This window comes from Leuresthes tenuis, unplaced genomic scaffold (assembly GCF_036924035.1).
Source record: "Leuresthes tenuis unplaced genomic scaffold, fLeuTen1.0.hap1 SCAF_15, whole genome shotgun sequence".
In the NCBI taxonomy this organism is placed as follows: Eukaryota; Metazoa; Chordata; class Actinopteri; order Atheriniformes; family Atherinopsidae; genus Leuresthes; species Leuresthes tenuis.
In genome coordinates, this window is record NW_027325369.1 from 26,847,222 (window position 1) to 26,870,507 (window position 23,286).

The 23,286-nt window shown below is 38.9% G+C and overlaps 2 protein-coding genes across 2 annotated transcripts; both read right to left on the reverse strand.

Annotated features, from left to right (window-relative positions):
* Positions 1-999: 999 nt before the first annotated feature.
* On the reverse strand, positions 1,000-17,740 carry lck (LCK proto-oncogene, Src family tyrosine kinase). Its single transcript, XM_072365092.1, has 13 exons — positions 17,554-17,740; positions 16,132-16,238; positions 15,477-15,537; positions 14,268-14,358; positions 12,718-12,816; positions 12,489-12,592; positions 10,556-10,705; positions 10,302-10,454; positions 7,297-7,480; positions 3,933-4,005; positions 1,975-2,128; positions 1,712-1,843; positions 1,000-1,602 (listed from the first exon to the last, which is right to left on the reverse strand). The coding sequence occupies exons 2-13, from the start codon at positions 16,231-16,233 to the stop codon at positions 1,406-1,408; spliced, it is 1,500 nt and encodes a 499-aa protein (XP_072221193.1). The 5' UTR covers positions 16,234-16,238; positions 17,554-17,740; the 3' UTR covers positions 1,000-1,405.
* Positions 17,741-19,806: 2,066 nt separating this feature from the next.
* On the reverse strand, positions 19,807-22,109 carry fam167b (family with sequence similarity 167 member B). Its single transcript, XM_072365573.1, has 2 exons — positions 21,730-22,109; positions 19,807-21,279 (listed from the first exon to the last, which is right to left on the reverse strand). Exons 1-2 carry the CDS (start codon positions 22,060-22,062, stop codon positions 21,016-21,018), a joined length of 597 nt encoding a protein of 198 aa, XP_072221674.1. The 5' UTR covers positions 22,063-22,109; the 3' UTR covers positions 19,807-21,015.
* Between the last annotated feature and the right edge of the window lie 1,177 nt (positions 22,110-23,286).

Here is a 23,286-nt window from a genome sequence, read left to right on the forward strand (position 1 = left end):
GCAAACCCATCGTGTTTACAGTCCCCACGTTTACTACGTGCTCAAATAATGGGCCCCTGGGAACAAATACGTAAATAATGATAAGAACAATAAAGATAGTAATGATATAAGTGGGCTGCATGGTGGTGTAGGGGTTAGCACTATCTCAGCAAAAGGGTTCATGGTTCAACCCCCCTGCCCTGTTTAAAGGCTCGGTCTCTGTATGTCACAAAGTGCAACCTGGAAATAGTTGGTAGGCAGATTTCAGACATTTGCAAGGCTGATGACCTGTTGGCTTATCAACTGAGACTGTACAACTGAGCATCTTCCATGTTGAAAGGGTAATGTACATTATGTTCTTGTGAAAGATGACCAAGAGCTAGTATTTTAAACCCCCCTCTCATTTCACTCAGGACCAAGATACCGACCAAACACCATGTGGATACAACTTGTGTTTGTTTGTCTCTAGTTTTCGAGTTTAAAGATGTTTTTCCTCATTGTGAGTTTCTATACAATTTGTTTTCAGGTCATTTACTTTGTTTTACCCATTTTTTGTTATTTTTGGTTCTCATTTAGCTCAAGTTGGCCACATTTAAGTAATTTTGCATGTCTTTGTTGCATACCTATTATCTGTCATTTTCCATCACCTCTCTTTGCATCTAGACTTTTTTTTAATTAGTTTATTTCGTGTCTCACTGTATTACCTTCCTTACTCCTATATATATATATAGATAGATAGATAGATAGATAGATATCTATATAGGTTCTCTGTTGTGTTGAAACAAATATGTGGAGATTCAAGTATGAGCTTGTATTCTGGAGGTACCTCAAAATTGTTCCATACACTACTTGTGTCACTCAGTGATTCTTTAAAAGAAAAGAAAAAAAACAGAAATAAACCTCTTTGGATTTGATATATATTGCAACATAAAATCAGAAATATTCTGTTGGATTCTAGTTTATTTATATGGTGTGGCTTCTCCTGGATGTATTGTGACAATAACAACATCAATGTAAAGCTTTTTTTTCTTTCTTTTTTCTTTTTACTGGAACTAAAACAGTTATTAGACTGCAGAGGTAAAACACAGCTGAAGCAAGTAATGGTATTTACAAGCCAAAAGGGCACCAGGAGAACAGCAACTTGTTCAGCTACATCAGATAGTCCACAGTTTTTCCAAGCAGCATGGTGACTGCTCTCCTCCGTCTGTCTTTCTGCTTCATGCTCATATTTCCAATGGTGAATGGTGTAGCATATGTTATCAGAATTAGTTTGATGCAGAACAGTACTCTTATTTATCATCAGTTTGTACCCTATCAGTAGAACGGCTTAAATTCTTCAGAAAGTAATTCAAAATCCAGCATCTGGTTTCGTCTTTAGTTTGAATATGTTTAATGTAAGTCTCTGTGTCTCTTTGCGCCACTGCAGCTACTCCTGGTATTGCCTCTCTGTGGCAGTGAAGAAATCCTCCAGAACACTCCTTAGGTACTCGAATGTGGGTCTGTCATCTGGTGTCTCCCTCCAGCAGTGACACATGATGTTATAAAGCCCATCAGGGCAGTTGTCTGGCTTCGGCATTCTGTAGCTCCGCTCCAGATTCTGGATTACTTCAGGGTTGGACATACCTGCACAAGAGGTGAAATAATATCAGAATTATAATCAAAGTCAAATAATTTGGTGACATGAATCTATACTTGTGATGGACCAGAATAAGCACAATGAATTAGTACTTACCAGGGTAAGGAATGCGCCCATACGTCACTATTTCTGTGAGGAGGATCCCGAATGACCACACATCTGATTTTATGGAGAAGGTGCCATAGTTGATAGCCTCCGGTGCAGTCCATTTAATCGGAAACTTTGCACCTATGAACAAAAAAGCAGCCTTAAGAAAAGACATGAACACTTGGGGGAGCTGTTAGATGTATTTTCGATTAAAAAGCTTGTTTGGTTAGTGCTGAAGATATGATATGGGTTGTTAGGGAAGGCCTTGTTACCCTCTCTGGCCGTATATTCGTTGTCCTCGATGAGTCTTGCCAGTCCAAAGTCAGCAACCTTACAGATGAGCTCATGAGAAACCAGAATATTGGCAGCTCGCAGGTCACGGTGAATGTAATTTCTCTGCTCAATAAAGGCCATGCCATCAGCCACCTGCAGGGGACAGCACATTATCAAACATGCCATCAAACTTAATGTGTGTTCAAGCAGGAGGGACTGCGACGGACTGTGCGTTCTACCTCTGCATAAATACATATATATATATATATAGATATATTTGTGTGTTTTTTTAACCAAAAAACCCCAAACCAGAGAGTTTACCACTTCCCCAGGTCAGTTCCTTGCACCTTTTAACTCTGTTCTACACTTAGGCACTCCACCCAGGTGCACAGCTGTGCTTACAAAACACGAGCACCACCTTGTGACACCAAAAACTTTCTTCCTGCCTTTGCCTTACCACAGACCTGCTGATTATTCCAGTGACTGTTTTTGTTTCGATCAAGTACTACGTGACTCATTTCAGCAGTAAACCTTAGAAGTTTGACGGTACACCTAATAAAGGAAGAAATTAGTGTGTCTGAATGGACAAAATGCTGATGATTTCTACAGAATTCCCCACCCACCCACAATTTCTGAGCATCTGTGTAATTTATTTCTGAGCATCTAACCTTCAAACTTAAGTTTTGTTGAAGCAGGTGCATCTTTAGGGTGTGAGAATCTCTCACATAGGTGCCATTGTCTAAGGTGGTTTTGTCAGAAACTTGAGATGTACGTGTGTATCTATATTTAATGAGCCACACCAAACCTGTGAATTATGTGATGAAAGTCTCAAGATCCTCTTAATACGTACATGTGCAAATATACATATTACAGTTTTGGATGAATAATAATTACAACACTGTGGCAGAAGTAAGATAATTAATTTCATGAAACACATGATGGTTATTGTTACTTTTACCATAAATGCTCTCTGTGCAAGAAAAGTGGCTTGGAAGATTGATTTCTGTGAAACGTTTACCGCATAGCTCTGCACAAAGCTAACTGCGATGCACCGACCTCTAATGCGTCTGAGAATTTATCGACTGCAGATGAAGAATCTTTCATCGTGTTAGACTTTGAAACTTCGGTCTGGCTTACTGTGGTTTATTTTGTCATTCCCACATCCACAATACAACAAGTTTTTTTTTTACTGACAAGTAACATTTTAAGATGTTGATGTGAGCCTGATTTGAAATTTCTGAAAAATAATAATGCGTAAAGAAGATTGTTTCCAAAAATTCACTTCCAAATCTCTGTGAAGCCAGCAGTTAGCTTAGCTAAGCATTAATACAGTTAGGGCCTACCAGCACTGCCACGGCACACATCCTGTTCTCAGGCTTTTAGCTAAAGTTGCGATACTATCAACTTAAATCTATTCTATCTTAAGCCTCCCTTTTGAACCATCCAATTTAACTGATCAAATGAGGAGTTTGACATAAATAGATTCATAACCTGTAATAAAATGCATGACTATATGCTCACAAAAGATATTTAATGAGATTCAGATAAATGAATCTGCATCATATATTTAGTTTCAGGGTTGTCGTAACATGATTGCCAGATTTTAACCACCTTTGTGAGAAAATAAAAACTAATGAGTCATAAATAAAAGAAAAACAAGAGTTTGCCCTCACTTAATCCCTGTTTGTTGTAAAGGACACGGTTTTATATGTGCCAGAGTGTCTAGACCAGTATTAATCAAAACGCACATGCACTCCTGCGCACATACACACCCATGTCTGTACTTGTTACAAGATTAGTGTTGAATGTAAGCCTCATCATAACACTTGCCAGTTTCTTGCCTGCATGAATCAACCCGAGAGAAAATAAGTGAAAAAAATAAATGAAAGACGATTCAAGTAAAATGAGTGAAAGTGCTGTTGGAGGACAGATTTTAAGATAAAAAGAAATGTCTTGCCTGAGACGCCATGTCTATCAGCGTGTTGATGGACAAACTGCCTCCCTCTGGGGTTTTTAGGTAATCCACCAGGCTACCTGTGGAAAGTACATTCAAGTTAAAGCATTGATTCATGCTTCTATTGATATAATGAAAATGTTACGCTACATTAGAGTATCACAGATGCATATTGTCAGAATTACATAATTAGCAACATCTTCATAGATAAATTCAGACAAACCAATTTTGTATAGTCAAATACTTTTGGCAAAATGTGCAATGACTGTCTCGTCTTTCTTTGCAACATTTCCAGCATCTAGAGGATTTCTGTGTTTTTAATCTCTTTTGCAGTGGTAGATTTCAGCTCTCTTCAAAGGGAATCAGGTCAAGTCTAATTGTTGACCCCTTTAAAAGTCCATCTTTTTTTTTTAACCACCTTCCTGTGCTACAGGATGTGTATTCTTTTCCCCTACTTTTCTGACTCTAGGTGCCACATTTTTACTCTAAAAGGCCAGGGTAGTCCTCTGGTTTCACTATTCCTGCAACTCGTTGGATCGTGGCATCTTCTTTGGTGTTGACTCATAAATTCATACTTGGTTTGTGGTTTGAGCTGAAACCATGACTCCATGTCGATCCAAATCAGCTTGAAGCTGGTTTGATATTCCACATGTTGTTTTGGGTTTTTTCTTGTATCTTTTTCCCCCACAGTCACCCAAACTTTTGCAGACTTCTCATTTAGTATCTCCATAGCACCACATCCAGGAGGCGTTTTACGACAGTGAAACTTTTTAAACTGTTGAAAAAAAATATGCCAAAACCTTTTGGGGACTTCCTGGTAGCCTTGTTATGTTTATGTTTTTGGAGAACGGTCAACATCATTTTGAGAAGGTTAACATGCTCATTTGAAAGAAGTTTCTATTAATTACCTTATTTCTTTATGGACTACTTGTTTTAAAATACTCTATCTTTTGCATAATTATTTTATTATTTTTATTTTTTCACGCTCGTTTCCTTTGATGATTTTGCTCTGTAAAGCACTTTGGATTGCACATGCATTTGAAAAGTGCGATATGAATGATGCTGAGATGAACTGAGCTGAGTCGAGCATTTCTGGTGATCTCAGCTCTCCTAAAAGAATTTGGAAATAGGCAGTCCTTTTTCAAGCAGTACAACTTTTAGGAACTAGGTAATCAGTTCATGTCAACACTGTTTTCATATAAGTCTAATTTAATTATAATGTTTAAGGACCTCATTTGAATTCAAAAGAGGGCAATAACTAAGAACAGTAGACATTTTATAACCAGATTTTATATTTTTTATATATTTTTTTGGTTGTTAGAAGTCCATTATTATATGAATTATATTCTCTTATGCAAAATTGGGTCACATGAATTCACTTCTGAAGGTATTCCAAACTGCCCTTGCATTTCAAACAGTTCAGATAACTTGCCTTTTTACAAAAAAAAATCTTTTTACAATTATAATAAAGCTATAGAAACATCATGCTTTGTTTTGAAGACAAATCAAGTTTCCATCTTCTTTATTCCCCGCAGACAAAAATAAACTGAACTAGAAGAATAGGAGCTCAAATCAGTGACCATAACACTGTCAGGAAGTACACAGAACATCGGTCAAACCGATGCTTACTCTCTGACAGTTAACTTTGTGTTGGGTTTGATTAGCAATGAACAATATGTCTGCACACCGGCCAACCAAGTCAAACTAAAGGAAATGCTTTCAGAGGAAAGACTGTGCCAGGAAAGATGAGGCGTTTGCTCCCCTGCTTAAATCCAGAGAACTGCTTTTGAAGTCCAAGAGCCAGAGTAACGCTTTTTGTCAAGGTCACAAAGGGAAGCCGAGGTGACACGCCTGTTATTTTCCCCCTTTTGTTGTCTTCGATAATATAAAAAAAAGGGACAAACTGTAAAAAGATGGGAACTCCTAGCCATCCTTTCTCCTGACAACAGAGGCAACAATTGTCCTGTCCACACATGGATCCCAGACAAAGAGACAGCCTCATGTAGAACCACTGCTGACGGTTTACAAGACTCTTACAGACGATAACACAAAGACACCCCTTTCACCTCGGCTGTAAGGCTGTTGTTGTGTTTGTGACAGCATCTCTCAGTACATTTTGGTATTTTTGCTCACAGTGAAAAACAATTTCAAACACTTTAGAGGTTAAACTGAAACAGATACAGGGTCACTATCATCTCTGTGCGGCTTTTGGGTGTAATAAACCTTTATTGAACGTGTAGATTAAGCTATCAAAAGCAGTTTGCTGCTGTTGCTGCAACTCCATTTTATTACTGATTATAGTTTACTGTAATTTAAATGGATTATGTTATGTAAGAAGAGCAGAAAAAAGAGGAATATCCAGATGCTGAACAAACTGCCACTGTAAAAGCTACAGTGGGTTTGTTTACAGCTGCATGTGCCAACATTGTGAATATGTGTCTGTGCATGTGTGTAAAGCAGACTCTGGAAAATAGCCAGGCATCATCAGGGGACTCTTTGAACAATAAGAGTGATTCACCCTCTTCCATTTTAACACCCTTCATCTCCCACTAGCCAGAAGAGACTTCCACTCGGCGTGCAAACACCAGTAACCTGTCTGGAGGGGCCCGGAAAAAATGTGAAAGTTCATGTTTGCTTTGAAACATTTTAACACATGGCTGTAAATACATGGGGGGTGATGAGGAGAGGCTGAAAATAGCATATCAGCGGCGAGGCCACTTCAGCGTGCTTTTGAGTCAGGGCTCATGAGTTACTGTAGCTACCTTATTTAGGTTTACACATACAGCTGCATTCATGTCCAATCACAAGTGATGATTACACGTTTTGTAGGCTCAGTTATGCAATTCTGATGTCATAAAACAAACACGAATAAATAGAAACAAAGCTATGGATGTATGTGTGATCAAAAGATATTCAACAGAATCACTGGAGAGAAGCATTCATGTGAAAACATCATGACTCATTAAAGGATCAAACACATGGTGCAACCCAAGCTTTTGTTCAAGCTCACAGTCCCACCCAGTGTGTCTGATAACGGATCAACGTGTTTAATCCTGAACATCTATGACCCTGTGCGAACATGACGCCGTTGTCAGAGCTCAGTCTCACAACACTTTTCTGTCTTTTCTGTAACCAGGCAGGAGATTAAGGAATTGATCTCAGACAGGCTTGGACATATTTTAATTGTCCAAACTTATCTGAAAGCTGCTACAATTACACAAGGATATTCTTTAACTGATCTTCAAATGAAAAATGAGTTAAGACAGAGTATTTTTTCTTCATTGAAGCTTCAAGAGAAATGAAGAATTCTCTCTTAATGTTTGAGTGTAATTAATCTATTAAATGACACAGGTTACAATAAATCCACCTACCATTTTCCATGTACTCAGTGACAATATAGATTGGTTCCTGCGTAACCACAGCAAAGAGGCGGACGAGGCGAGGGTGCTGCAGGTTCTTCATCATGTTGGCCTCTGCTAGGAAGGCTTCCACTGACATTGTGCCTATCTTCAGATTCTTAATTGCCACTTTTCTGTCATTGTTGTGGACACCTGAAAATAGACAATTAGACATTACAGGCTGTTGTTTAAAACACAGCTAGGCACCCACAAACTCGCCAGTGGGCATACTTCCATAGGCACAGTCATGAGAAAATTAAAACCTCTTATGTTTATGTAGGAGTTGAGTCTTGAGGCATATTGTGAAACTGTCACAAAAAGCTGTTTGCCAGTTTTACCAGGCAAAAAAAAAAAGATCATATCTATCAGCCAGGTAGCTCGAGTTTGCCTTTAGTGGAGTTCTTCCTAATTTACTCTGTTTACTTATGTCTTTCAATGCTGTTCACTCTTACTTTGTCTTTAGTAATATTTTGGCTCATTGTGTTTAATAAGCTATAAAGATTTAGAAATAATTTGGTTATGAAAGGAAAACACAATAGCTTGTCTTCAGGAAATTGTAGCCCTTCTCACAACATCTATTGCATGCTAGCTATCCCCTTTTTCTAGCTTACAATGGTGACAAGTCCCGTTCTTACCGCAAAAAACGTGGTGAAGATACAAAAAAAACTTCCTGGTTAGATATACAGTTTAAAAATGATGTTTGGTTTCTTTTTTAAAAAGTGCTGAATTTGTAGCAATTTGTATATTTATAGCAATTTCTTTATAAAATTTTCCATCTGTCACATTTTTCCACGACACTGGGCTGAATCGGGTGTATCTACATACAAGCGTCTAAATGTCATTTTGTGGATATTTAATGTAATTTGCTTTGGTTACAGTTGTGTGAAACCTTAGCAAACTTTGGATTAATATGAAACAAAAAGCCTTTTTTAAAATCATGGCCAGATTACACATAAAGGCTTTGATCTTTTCTTACATATGTTGGCACAATGATTGATGCTTTGTTGTATCGAACGATGTGCTGCTTAGCGGTTTACGCACACGCTTATACACAGACATTAAATACATAAAAAAGTCAAATCTGCTCTGATAGGTCAACTTCAGTCTGCATGAGCTTTGCTTAAATTTGAGATTCAAAAAGAGCATTCAGTTGAAAGTAATACTAGTATACACCCCTGAGCACAGGACAAATTATGTTTATGTTAATGTATTTGGCAGACACCTTTATCCAAAATGACTTAGAGGTAGGCATGAAGGACCCCTGTGGTCTAAGGACCCCTACCGCAGGTAGTATCTTTCATGCAAGGGGTGTGATCCCAGGGCTCCCACACAATAAATAGTGTAGTGGCAATAATACCACTACACTATCCAGTCCTTATTAGTATTTTAAAGTATTTTTCCGAGAAATGACTAACTCTAAAAAGCTATCAAGAACACCCATAGCACTTATTTTTGTCCCCGTAGCACAAACTACTGCTGTATAGATGACATTTTGTGCGAGACATAAAAACATATAAACATGAAATTTTGATTTCTTGGGGACTTTAAAAAGTTACAAATGCAAATCAACACAGCTGCAGCAGGTGAACCTTAGCAAACAAACTGGACAAACTGGAAATTGCAAATGATCCTCCTTGAAAAGAATATATCATAACTTATCAAATCACCTGTAGAAAAGTTAGCAATGTCAGTAAGATTTGTTTGGGAATCATCAGTATGTGTAATATATTTCCTCCTAGCCATCTGGTCAGTTGAGATATTTTATAGTATTAGATGACAATTTGGAGTGAATGTAAGAAGATACTTAAAGTCACTAATTCATCCTCTGGAGACCATGTGTAGCATAATTCTTGTGCTACAAAAACCCCCAAATAATCATTTATCTCCTGTAGATGTTGATAAATCTAATGGTAATTTCAGTCACTAACCCCCAAATATGCATAGTGATAATATGAATATATTTAGTTTGTTTTACATGGATTAATGTAAAAATAAACGCTTTATCTCATCATGTTAGTATGAGTATAAAGTATAAACACAGTGCTTTTGTCTGGAGCGGTAATCAAATGCATGCAGCACTACAAAATAGCTTTGCATGACTCAAATGCAAACAGGATCCAACTAAAGTCCCAACAAACAAGTTTTATCTGCCCTCTGTTTAGAGCACCAACATCTCACATCTTGTGTGAAGCATAGCAATGCGGGGGAGAAAATTTGATCTATTATTCAAAGCATTCTTCTGTCTCTTTTATCTGCAATGACAATCTTCTTGAAAGAAAGGATGGCCATCACACAGATATTTCCGTGTTCACTAAGTAAACATTTCATACTCTGTGAAAGTCACTCCCATTACTCAACTATGTCACTGAACCAATGTTTGGATGAGGACAGAGAAACAAACACAGGGCCCAGACTATATTCAAGACAATACTACAAATCTAAATGTGGCAGTGAAATGAGGACAAGTTCCATGCTCGGCAATGCTTTAGCTTGTTCAGTGGTTTGTTTTGGATGTTAAATGGTGCTGGCAAATGAGGATGGAAAATAGAAGGAAAATGACCCCTTCAATTGAATGATAATGGGTTTGTGGCTTAACTGATATCCTTGTGATCAAATCTCTTAACCCTTTTGTTTCACTTGATATTCTGCAATCACAGTCAACATTTATGGGAATATTGTTAGGCGACAATTCCTCAGATCCACAAGCTTATCGAAAAGTTACATTCAAGTAGTTTGAGCAACATTATGTATCAAGGTTAATACCACACATCATTCTTTCGTTAACCAGCTCAAACAAACCTACAATTAAGTCTGCACTGAAGAAACTCTTCTGCATACGCTGCAGAAAAGCCCTGGCTTCTGGCAGGCTCACCGGCAAGCCCGCAACCAGGCTGAGTATATCTGTTTTTTAGATGGGATGTAGAAAACTTCTGAATGAGGAAGTTTAAACTCCTACAAATGGAAAACAACTCACCCATCCAGACTTCCCCAAACTGTCCAGCTCCAAGCCTTCGCTCCAGCTTTAGGGACTCACGGGGAATCTCCCACTCGTCCTGCCACCAGGGCTTCTGCGGTGCCCTCGACTGGCATGGCTTCACCAGGTTTGTGCACAACCCATCTGCTTCACCTGGAGGATAGAGAAAGAAATACATAGTATAAAATATTTCGGATGATGACTTAACAGCGATCAAAACTTTTGATTCATCCCCTTCAAGAGGCCGTACGCACGTGAGTAATGCTGCACAAGCTCCTTCAGCGAGCTGAATGATATCTTGGTTGTGATGTAGAAGCCACCATCGTCCAGGTTGCGGATCTTGTAGTGCTTCACTCCTTCACCTGTGTTGTGGTCCAAGTCCCTGATTGATAATGCATATGACCCTGGGTACAAGGAAAAGTGGGGAGCAGAAAGATTTGTTGAAAAATGTCTTGACTAGAGATTTCTAATACCTAAAACTGTGGGCTTTGTAGCAGAACAGTAGAATCAGACAATTTTCCATCAAGTTTAAAAGCTTAGCATAGACTACTTTACTATAATTCTTTGGGAGGTGTGAACAGGAATTATAATGGTGTTAAGGGGTCAGTTTGTTCGCTATTTGTCTGCAAATTTCCCCTTGTTGCCATTAAAATATAAAAAATTAGGCTGGTATGAGTAGTTCCTCTAAATAAGGTTTAGACATTTGAAAATTGTGGAAAGTTAATTTAGATTCTTAGGCATGTTTCAGAGTTATAACACGCACTGTGAGTCTATGACAAACACTACCACTCAGAGCTATCCACAGGCATGGTTAAAAAACACTGATTGAAATCACGCCTGAAGTGAATTCGACAGTTTGTGCTCCATCTTCAACACAAATGGTGAAACGGATGAAACACTCATTTCTTTAAAATAGTAGATGGGTATTTCCAACTTCCACAGGAAAGCAAAACTGAACATCAAAGTAATGAAGCAAGCTAGAAACAGGAAAGGGGCCTGTGGGAAATGAATTTTCTTTTAGAAACACTTCAACTAATAACAGGACTAAAGGAAGCAGAGGGCACAAGTCATACTTAGAGATACGGTCACGTGAAAAGAAAAAGCACAGCTTCTTTCATTGCTAAGGTTTTACATATCAACACACAATAAGAAAAATAATATTCTAGTTCTTGCCAGGTCTTAAGATTGGGTAAATACAACCTTAAATTCAACATGTAATAATACACTGTGTTACTCCTTATTTTACAGAATTTAAGCCAAAATGCAGAAGCAGTGTGTGAAAAGTGAAGTCATCCACATGCTTCAAAATCATGCAGAACCATCTTTAGCAGCAATAACGTGAAGTAATTGTTTTCTCTATGATGTTGTCAGTCTCTCGTATCATTTAGGAAGACGTTTGACCCACTCGTCTTCACAGCATTGCTTCAGTTCACTGAGGTTTGCAGCATTGGTTTATGCACAGCTCTCTTTGGGTCCCAGCACAGCATTTAAATTAGGCTGAGGTCTGGACTTTGATTGGACTATTGCAACACCTTAATTGTTTTCTTTTGCAGACATTCTGTTTGGGATCTTTGTCCTGCTGATGAACCAGTTTCAGCCAAGCTTTAGCTGTCAGAGAGATGGCCTCACATATGACTCTAGAATACTTTGGTATCCAGAGGAGTTCATGGTGGACTAAATTACTGGAAGGTGTCCAGGTCCTGTGACTGCAGAACAAGCTCAAATCATCAGCCCTCCACCACCGTGCTTGACAGCTGGTATGAGGTGTTTGTGCTGATATGCTGTGTTTGGTTTCCTCCAAACGTGCTGCTGTGCATTAAGACCAAACATCTCCACTTTGGTCTGGTCTGTCCAAAGGACATTGTTCCAGAAGTCTTGTGGTTTGTTCAGATATAACTTTACAGACCTATGCTGTGCTGCCATGTTATTTTTAGAGAGAAGAAGATTTTTCCCTTGAAACCCTTCCACACAACACATAATTGTTCAGTCTTTTTCTTATTGTGCTGTCCTGAGCTTTAATATTTAGATCAGTGTTTCACACACTGATGTCATGTGTTGTTGTTCATCTGAGGTTGCATAAGAGAACAAAATTCTTTGAGCATTTTATATCCCTTTAACAGTCCATAGTTGTATAATTTAGTAAGTTTGTCATTTTAGGATGAAAGACAATTATTAAGTTAATTTCACCTTTGGAAGTCTCGCTCTCTCGAATCATGAAGGAGCCCTGAGTATTCCCAGGAGCAAGGAGGAGCCTCATGGCATCATTTCTAGAAATGTCCTTAAAAAACCACCTGCAGCAAAAACACATACTTCAAACTTTAAGCTAACCACTTCCCTTTCCTCAGGGACACAGCATGCATAGTGTGAGATGAGACTGCATTGAGAGCCCTGACATTATGTTTCCTGTGTGACTTACGCTTCAGTCTCCATTGTGGTCATAGCAATAAAGTTGTATGGGATGTAGCCCCTCTGGCCTGTGGTGAGGGACTCTGCCAAATACCACTCTGTGTCATCTCTGGGTATCAGAAGATAAAGCAAAAATATCACGGGTTAGTTTGCATTTCTGTGACACCTCACTGGAGCTTGGGCTGGTTTAAAATCAATGGGTTCACAATCAGAATAGTTTTATTTAGCTTCCGAAGGCAAACAGGTTCTGTCAGTATAAACAATCACCGAATTAAATTAGCTTTATTACTCTGAATAGGCCACAAAAAAATGTGTTGCATATCAGCATAAGAGATAGAAATAAGAGTAAGGTTTAGTATGGCCTTTTAATCTTCACAACAATATGTACACCTTTTTAAACCATTGAAGCAAAGGAATGGTTCATCTAATCAAATTTAAGCAAAATTAAGCATATCTATGTCAATCTCATGTCTGTAGTGGTCTCACTCCTAAATCGGGGGGAACTCCTGTGTATTTCCCAAATATTTATTTAGCAAATAAACATATCCTGATTGTAAAACAGTACATTTATTTAATTTACACTTTGTTTGATTATGTTAAAATTAGCCTCAAAAACTCACATTTTCAATTGCAAGTACCTCCAAAAGTTTCAGAAAAATAGTGAATAGGACATGGCGGCATTGTCCTTCATGGTACGGTAACCTGTACTTTGTTTGAAACCCTGTTAGAGATTTCTGGAAATCCGATTCTCTTCTCAAGATTACATAACAGACTATTCCGTTTGTTAAGTTATTCTAGTTTAAGACAGAAACACACAATAACTTCACACTAAATGTTAGATTTGATGTGAAAACCATGATTTTAAAATGAAATGGATATAGTCAAATTGTTGCTTAAACTATGTTTAAGTTAAGGTAGGGATCAATTCTGACTTATTATTTTTAATTGTGTGAACAGAAGCAATAAAACCGTAGAAACAAACACTTAAAATTAAAATGAAAAGATTATAAATTAAACTGTAAAAATTTTACTCCAACATGTTGCTTTGAAATTTTTTTTTCAGCTTCTTTAAAAAACAAAAAGTGTTTTTGATTCTCAAGATCTGAAATTCTTCCTTACAATCTGCACAAGTTCGTGTCAGAGGAAGAGGCAAACCAACACAAGCTGAACACATATAGACACAAGGTTGCATACGTATCCGCACCTCGCCGCACAAACCCCTGAGAGTTGCACATAAAAATACAGCAGGTTTTACTGGATATACAGTTAACTAACTTTATTTAATTCAGCTAAACGTCCAAAGAGAGGTTTGGATTTCCTCTTTAAAGTTGGGCGAACATGTTGCTCAACTTTGTTCTTTTTTTGTTGGTTTTGTATTTATTCAGTAGTCGGCGTGTTAGAGATGCAGGAAACCTCGGGTGAGATCATATGTTCACACAAATGAAAAATGTGTTCTTTACGTTGTGGTTCATTATGGTTGACTTGGACTACAATGTCACCAGAACAACCCAAAAAGACCCGCTTCTTTTTGCCATCTTTTTGTTCGTATAAGCATCTCACTTGTTGATGATCTTGAGCTTGTCTCCTTTCTCAAAACCCAGGTCGCCTTCATGTTTGGGGTCATAGCTGTATATGGCCACCCCGATGTTGTCTGTAAGAGAGAGATTATTAGATTTAGTTAGATGAGATAGATTTAGAGCATTTCCAATCACAGAAATGATGATTAATAGAGAGAGGTTTTGTGTGGATCTTTGAATTATCTTGAAGTTTTTTTGACTAATGGCTGTTGCTAAACACCTGGTGATGAAGCTGAAAGAAGAAAGCAGACATTTTGTTTACACGCCTGCAGCATGAAATTTGTAATGGATGCTGATTTTTGATGATAGGCCACAGAAGGGTCATATTTCTCCTCCGAATCTGGGAATCTTTCATTTGACTCAATGAAAGATTTCTTTATATATGAAGATGAAGACTTTTTTTAAAGAGTTTTTGGTGCCTTGAGATTTATTTAGTTGTTGTAACTGATAACTTAAGTAGCCATATTTCGTTTCCTAAGAGAGACCAAAGAGAGAAATTAATTCCAGCTCACAAAGTTGAGTTTTTGTTCTCCAAACGGAAATATTATGTTGCATATACAGGAAGCTGACGTGGAACATGTGAGATGTGAGGTCCCAAAGGCAAGTATAGAACTTTAAAGTGTTTCTTCACAAATTTAATCAGTTTTAGCACACAATGATTTGCTGATATTCTGTTTTCAATTGCAAAGAACACATGGGTCCTGGATAAAGACCCATCCAACAGTCAATCAAAATGGTCGACGTGGTGTTCCAGTACGGTGCTGCAGCAGTGTAGACACGGCGATCTAATTTTTTATGTAAACAAAAAGGGACATTTGCATGGAAAATTAACAATCTGAGGAAAACAGAAGATGTTATGAGAGAAAACTATGAAATGGAAATGTTCAACTGAATGACTGTACGTGTGACAAGACTGCGAAATGTGAAGACTTACTTACTGGTAGAATGTTGAAAGAACAGGAAACTGCTTTTAAAAGCATTACTTCATACATTCACCTTGAATAGATTTCTAAATTTACTTTTACTAACTTTTCCCCTCAAAATTTTTTCATCGTGGCATTCGCCTGATTAAAACTTGCACCCAATGTTGTTCGGCACCATTAATTTATGATTCAGTTTGATGTCATTTGTAATTTTAAACATATTCAAGACAAATTCTTCTGTAGATTCTTTTTTAAAACAGAAAATGTACCTGGTAAAGGTGACGTAGGTGGTGAATACTGTGATGGGTATGGAATCAGCTGATCTGTGTACTGGAAGGACAAAAAAAACTAAATGAGACCCACATTTTCCTGGAGAGCTGTAAAAGATTTATGCAGTGAAACAGACTGACGTATTTTACATTCACAGTAAGAAATCAAAGATTTCTGGTTTGATACGCAGTTTTTGACAGTAAATAGTTGGCAGTTTGGTTTTTCCTCCTGACAGAACGTCTCAGTGTCTAGCACACAGGTGGTTTTCTCCTTTATTTCTAATCTAATGGGACATCTAAGTTTCAGAGAGGAAACAAACAACATTGAGGGAATGGTTACGCTCCCATTTAATTACACACACAAAAGACAACTTCCCTCACAGTTACATAAGTTATCAAATTCTGCTTAAATGAAGCACCCAAGAGCAGATTGAACTTTATGATGTTTACAGATTTTACATAATACTGAATGAATTGTGGGAACCCATTCAGTGTTCACGCCTTGTCGCTGGTGCCCCACTGCTCATTTGCATGTTCTCCTATTGGTCACTCAGCAAGCAAACAACCAAAAGCCATTCATGTCACTCACTTATAAACAAGCACACTTCAGCACACTGGCACAAGCTCATTCTGAACATCTAAAACACGCACTTACTGTGTTGCATAACTGTGGAGGTATGGGACAGTTGCAGTGTTCACAGAATTCATCCAAGTTCTCAATCCATTCGTCCGAGTCTGAACTACAGGCACAGCCCATCTTTTCTGCAATTTTAAAGAGCAAGTTCATTTAGAAGCTATCATATAGATATTATATGTTCAGAGAGAGATTAGCACTGCTTTTTAATGGTAGAAATTCTCAGATGAAGTGATTTTCTTTTTGACAGCAAAACAAATCCAGGACAGTAGCTTTATATTCTGTGTTTTGTTTTATGCATGTCAAAAACCGTAAGTCTTTCATGGCTGAATGTCAAGACTTGACAGGAAGACACATACAGACAACAGAAAAGTTACAATTCCGGCTTTAGTTGGGCGTGACTGAAGGCCTTGACTCAAAATGGAGGCTCAAAAGTAAGACTGTAATGCCTGTTTCTGTGGCATGTAAACATACACAGACTAAACAAATAAATCAGATAGCCAAAGTTTTGCTGCACAGTTCAGTGCTGCACACAGGTTCCAAGTGCTCTAATTTTCATCCAGACTTGAATCTGAAAAAACCAGAGCAATGTTAATCTTGTATAATCCATCATCTGCACGTGTTCTGTATTGTGTTTTACACCAGTACGCCATATGAACCAGCTTTCTCGAGCTCACTTAACTCCCATTGGGCCACTGGGAAAAGGGTCAGTGGGCTAATCGCAGCAGACGTCCATCCAAAAGGCTCAAAGCCGTGAGAAAAATCTGGAGAAGCATGACCCGGCACTAACAACCCACCACTGCTGCAAAGAGACCTCAAGACTGAATCACAGCAAGATCACCAGGGTATGAAGAAGTTCTTGAATTATCTCCTCTCCTACGCTTACTGGCCTACACTCAGGGAGTCACACAAGTCAGCATTTTCCATTGAGGGGTTATCCTCTAAATTTTTACTCATAGTAACTGAAAGCCTTTTCAAACACACACTGTTGATTGTTATTTTTTGCAAAGCACTGTACATAATAAGTCTTAAAAAATGAATGAAGAATTTTACCTTGCTTCACTTATTGCCTGATGAATTGGAAGACACAAACAAAAAAGACATCTCCATATAGAAAAATCCCCCTTTAAGTTAATTGCTATGGCTCCAATAATAGATAGACTGTTAAAAATAAAGGTTTGAATTTATAAACACATACACTTTAGAGTTTTGATTTTATTTAAATTAGAAAAGAATAGATTTCAGCTACGGGCATAGTCTTTAGGTGCTGCTGTTTTTCATCTCCTAATGCCAGTTTTCTACATGGAAAAAATCAAATCACACCCTCTGAGTATTTGCTATAATCCAATGACAGAGAAATTCAAATGTTCAGCCTTGTGTTACAGTTATTTAAGTTTCAAACTTAAATTTTCAGGCTAAAAGAAGAACAAGTTTGATGCTCACCTCTTCAAAAATTTAATTTCTCCACAATCGTCCAGTACTGTCAGAATTCAGGTGACGCCATCAAGATATTCCTTCTTAAACCTATACTTCCTCTAAAGAGTTGTTTGGCAGGAGATTATTCTTTCACTGTCAAAGCTTCGGTGTGAAGATGTCATCATCTGCGTCTCTTATTATAACTAACAGAGCAAAGAGAGTTGAGGTGGTGTCAACCACACACACACACGCACGTTGTAGAAGAGCAACCCAGAGTTTCCTGTCGTTGAAACGTTGAGGGTTGCTCTGCAGGCTTTGAACAGGTGCTTACTGTGCAGCTGTGTGTGAGCAGAAGGGAACGTTATAGACTCTATGGCAAAGGGGTCAGGGCAGCACCTTTCCCAAAGATGTTAATGTTCCAATACAGTTAAAAAAGGAGGTCTCGGTAGGCTGAGACACCGGTGAGGTTACATTTGTATATTTTTGTGTTGCTTAGCGCTACATGGTGGGAGTCACTGACATTTAAGGTGAGGTAGACCATCAGTCTGCAGCTGAGGTGGTAGTACCTGAATATTCAAAAATAAATTTAGCACAAAGGGATTTCACACCACATCAGGTTCCCATTAGAAGTAATCATTTTTATCGTTGATGTCTCATATTGAGAATAATGTCACACAAGAGACTGTTTTGATCTATGTTTCCTGTGCTGTGTTTATATCAATAAAACATTCCAACAAGGTTCAAACATGTGTTTTGTGTTTGTTCCCAGCAGTTCATTTTTAAATAGATTTCAACCTTGACTTTCTCATCTAAAATCTATTTAATAGCATCTCACTCACAGACCATAAAATATTATCCTCATTTTTAGCTTAATTTGTTAAAAAAAAAACACACGCACCACAGTCATATTCAGCCCCAAAAAGAGCAACAAAGTCTCTGAGATTGTTAACACACTTCGAGGCCTTGCTGCCGTGTTCTACGTTTCAGACACCTCTGGCTACGGACCGCATCTCTTGTCTTGTGGTGAACGGCTGCTGCTACAGAGCTTGCACTAGCAGGAAGTCAGTCCAAACATCGAAGAGACTGCACAGAAATACATACTTAGAAGAGTGCCACAGCATAGAATGAAACCACTCTTTTTTTCCGTTAGAGAGTGAAATTTTAGGAGGATGTGTGAGGGTGTTTTGCTTTTTGACATTTTGATATGTTGAATGAGCCAAACAAATAGAAAAGGTGCTTACATACGTTTCTGAGGGCAAAATCTAATCACAGAAGAAGTCCTCGCCTCGGTGGACATGCACCAGGCCTTGTGAGGCTTTACGGATATTCCTTTTCCACACTTGTCACAACATTCAAATGTGGTTGGAAATCACATTCTGTTACGCAATCAAACTGAGATGCTATCAATATGCAGAAAGTTTTCCAACCCTCCTACTGCCTGCTTCACAGTGCAGGTGCTGGCCTCTTTTGCGATTGTGAGAGTGGCTTTCGTTTTGCCCCTAATACTTACTCACATACGTCATGTCAGTTTGTTTAGCTTCATGATAAACTGATAGATGCTCATGCTTTATTTACTCTGCAATGCCAGCTTCTGTGCTTTTGTTGACATGCGGTATGTATGATACAGAGAAAAAGGTCAAGGGAAAGTATCCGCTGGGCAAAGCTGAGTGGCATGTGAAACACAAGTCTGCAGCGCTTTGTTGTAAAAGTATTTGCTGAGGGAAAAAAAGGCTTCAAGGTGCACTAGTTAAGCCTCTTTGCATTTTCCATACGATATTCCCTTCTATGTCTCTGGCTGTTAAGGTCTCAAGTCACACATGAGGTCATGTGTCCTGTAGCATTCCATATGATGATCATTTCAGCAGCCCTAGCTGTGCTCTCGTTTCACACAGTGGTCACACTCTGCCGATGTGTATTTGGTTTCTTGTTTAACAAATTATGTCCAACAATGTCTATGGCTCTGCACATCCCTCTAGGGCACCGATCTTATGTTTGGATGTTTCACCAGGTCACGAATGTCTGGCAGAAAGAAAGAAGACACCATTGTCCATGGGTTGCTTTAGGATAGAGGGTGGGTGATGGGGAAGGATCTGGTGGAGCACGTGTGGATTTTTGCCCAAGACTGCACAGACAGATCGACAGAACAAACCCACTGTGTACTTTTAAGTCATATAAATCTCAGGATTGTACACCTCTGAATGTCTACATGCTTAAATGATCTAGTTTCTAATTGACACAGAAATCAAAAGAGTTACTTTACCAATTTTGGTTTATGTGCAAGAAAGAGAAACTTAAATTTTTACAGGCATTTTTCTTTGATACTCATGCACCAGGTAGATACATTTATACAATGTTTTGATTTAAAATTTACAAAGACTGTGATTTTACAAAATCAGTATATGTTTTAAACATCTAACACACAACTACAACCAAATCTGTGAGGAAAATATCCCTCATTCATTTGTATAACTTGTTATTAAACGATAAAACAAATCGTTTAACTTGCCTGCTACTGTCCACATTTGGTCACTTTCCTTTCTTACACAGTCAGTGCTCTGCTGCATCTGGACATGCTGCTGGGAAACAAAACAGCCTCCCAGACTGTGCTGCTGTAAAGATATTTTTGGTTTATGAAGATGAGGAGTAAAAAGGTGTGGTCTGCTTCCTGTGAACATACTAAAGGCTTTAAGAGCTCCAGCATGTTGCTGCATTAAGGGATTCTGTTGACTTTAAAGACTTGCTGAACCTTTTCTTTATCTGATCACAACACGCACAACCATGCGAACTGCCTGCAAACTCTTGAGGAATGAGGGACCTCAAGTAGACCATGTCTACTGCTGCGTGTAATCAATTTAGGAAAAAAAAGTTTGACCTTAAATGCTTTGATGTTAAATTATTTATTTTGTTTTTTAATTCTTGTTTGCACTTTCGATTCCAATGACTGCATTTCAGTTGGGGGAAATGACTTATTAAGTAACATGTGACCTGAGAACTTTTGCGCTGGGGCCATGAAGTTATCCAAGCCACTGCTTTGTGTTCTGATATGAGCATTTTGTAACAATCTCTCAGTCCTATTCTCCTATTTCTAATTCTTTGGCTTATACGAACCTTTACCTTTTCATCACAAAACCATGTAGCCTCTTAGATAGTATACACAATAACTCTACATTACATTTATATGTAGATCTTATGACTCATTCTGCACATAACCAGTTGGCAGCAGAACAGCTCAGACTCAGCAGGAAGCTCTGACAGTAGGAAAGGTGTGTTCCTCCACATGTCTAGGTGCACATAGAGTCTTCCTCATTCATGTCACGCCAACATATCAAGTCATTTTCATTTTTAGTCCTGGTAGCAATTGTTGGCAGCCACTCCTCACTCTGACTCCACAACGCCTGGATGAAGAGGAAATAACTCTACAAAAACCTGCCTATGCAAACACAGGGGAGGAGATGGAAACATCCTCAATTGCAGGAATGGGTTGTGGTTTTAGCACAGAGAGAAACGCCTGGAGTTGATGTTCATCTTGGTCAGCCCCAGGTGTTTCAGAGGGGTGGACAGAGCAAATGCGGCCTTCATGGGGATGTCACACAGCAGGTCAGACTCCTCCTCGCACTCCTCCAGCTCATACGTCGCATCGTCCAGCATCTCCTTGTGTCGGTCACAGACCTGCTCCACTTTCAGCCGGTGGATCTCCACACGCAGACGGATCAGCTGACGAGCCAAACGGTTGTCCTGGACTTGCATCTCCCTCTGGAGACAGAGCAGCGATTGGAGGGTGGGGAGGGGAGGTGGAAGATGAGGAGAAAGTGAGCTGAGATCAGATAACAGAAAATAGACTGGGTGCGTTTGATGGTTCATTTGCTTTGTCATCTTCTTATCAATCACTGGCATGTGGAATGTATGGGCTGCAGGCTGAGACTGAGAAAACAGGCAGCATATTGTTTCACAAACTATTTGTTTAGCCTGAAAGGACTGCATGTCCTCACTCATGTTATCCTTGAATTCAGCCAAGCACTCATGGCCAACACTGACACCTGTGGAGATGACTAGATATAAACAGGAGCATTTAACTTGCATGAATGGCCAGGGACTCAATTATATGCTGGTTTGATAGACTGAAGGGTTAAGCTGTCCCTGGTTGCAACTCTGATTCTATTCGCAATAAAATTGTTATCACAAGCAAGGTCTGGAGCAACTCACCAGCTCTTTTCTTAGAAACTCCAAAGCATCATCAATGGTATCAAAGCCACAGAAGTTGCTCGCAACCAGCTCTGAGTTCTCGTTTCTCAAAACTGCAGGCATGGAAACGTCTTGTCCACCAGAGTCCGGACTGTCTGCAGCATTTATTTCCTTCCACGAGCGACTCTGCACCCGCTCCTGCCACTCCAGATAGGATGGTCGGCGTGTCTGTAACTTCAGTTTCTCCGTCAGTGCCTTGAGGCTGTCAAGATCCTCCGTGTCTCCCTCCGAGGACTCTTCTCCAAGCTCTTTGAAATCTATCGATGCAGCAATCGGCAAATCTTTAGGATTCATGTTAGCGCCGCTCTCCGGAGTGGCTGCTATGCGCTTAAAGCGCAACAGGTCCATTCCTCCTTTATAGGGACAAGTGAAACAGTGACCGCCCATCCCACAGAGAACGGGAGGGGTGGATGATTTATTATTTTTTTTATGAGAGGAAACCGGACCTTAAGACCTTACATCAAAATCTGGCTTGCAGTTTCTGATACAAAAATACTAAAAACAACTGCGTTTGCATGATGTGGAGGAATCCAAACAATTCGTGTAATTTTAGGGTACAACCCCCCTCCCTTTATTTTGCATTTGTATTGCCAGAAAAACATAAATAGATACAACGATTTATTGAAATCGTGTGCAAATATAAATGTAAATACAGCAAATGAGGCAAAAAATTAGTTTGTACAATTCCAATGAGCTTGAAATTTAGTATCTGGTGTGATAACCTTTATTTTTCAACACAGCCTTAGTCCTGTTAGAAAATCTTTCTTGTGATTTCTTCAAGTGGGCTGCGGGACCGGTTCTTCGGACTTTTTGAAGGACATTCCAAACTATTGGCAGCCACCCTTCCATGGAGATAGTTTCTGGAGAAGTCTGTCATGTGTAGACACAACACTGGTTCATCCCCTGAGTTAGAGGCCGTTTGTGGAGCTTGAATGATTCATAGGTCAGTCTTAAGTGGCTTCACAGAGAAACAAAAAAATACATTCTTCTGAATATTGTACAAGGACCGGGGTAACCGTGAGTTCAGGAAAACCTGGAGAAGAACACTTTAAACAAAATCTGGCTCCTTGGGAACCAAATATAAATGAATGATTGCTGGCTTCAGACTTGTAACGTGTACTTCAGGGGAGTTTTTCATAGTGGAGAGGCATTCAGATTCTAATCTAAAAAAAGATTAGAGGAAACCCCTTGACCACATTGGTTTTTATCTCTAAGAAATTCATCTTACTGAGCAGTTTAATCTAAATTAATGACCTGGATCTTTCTCTTAAGCCGTCTGTGTTTTGTATTTTGAATCTAAATAAGTGTAAGGTAAATGCTACTATACTTTTGTACTCTTTCTTATATTTTTCTCGGTCACACTAGTTGTTTATCAGGTGGAAATCAAAGACCAGCTACTTAACCACTGAAAGAAAATGCTGAACCAAATCACATGTGGGTAAAAGACCTGATTAGTTGCTCCCTGTGAAAGTAAATAAGACTGTAACAAACATGCCTGATATAGATGTTTCTGTGTTT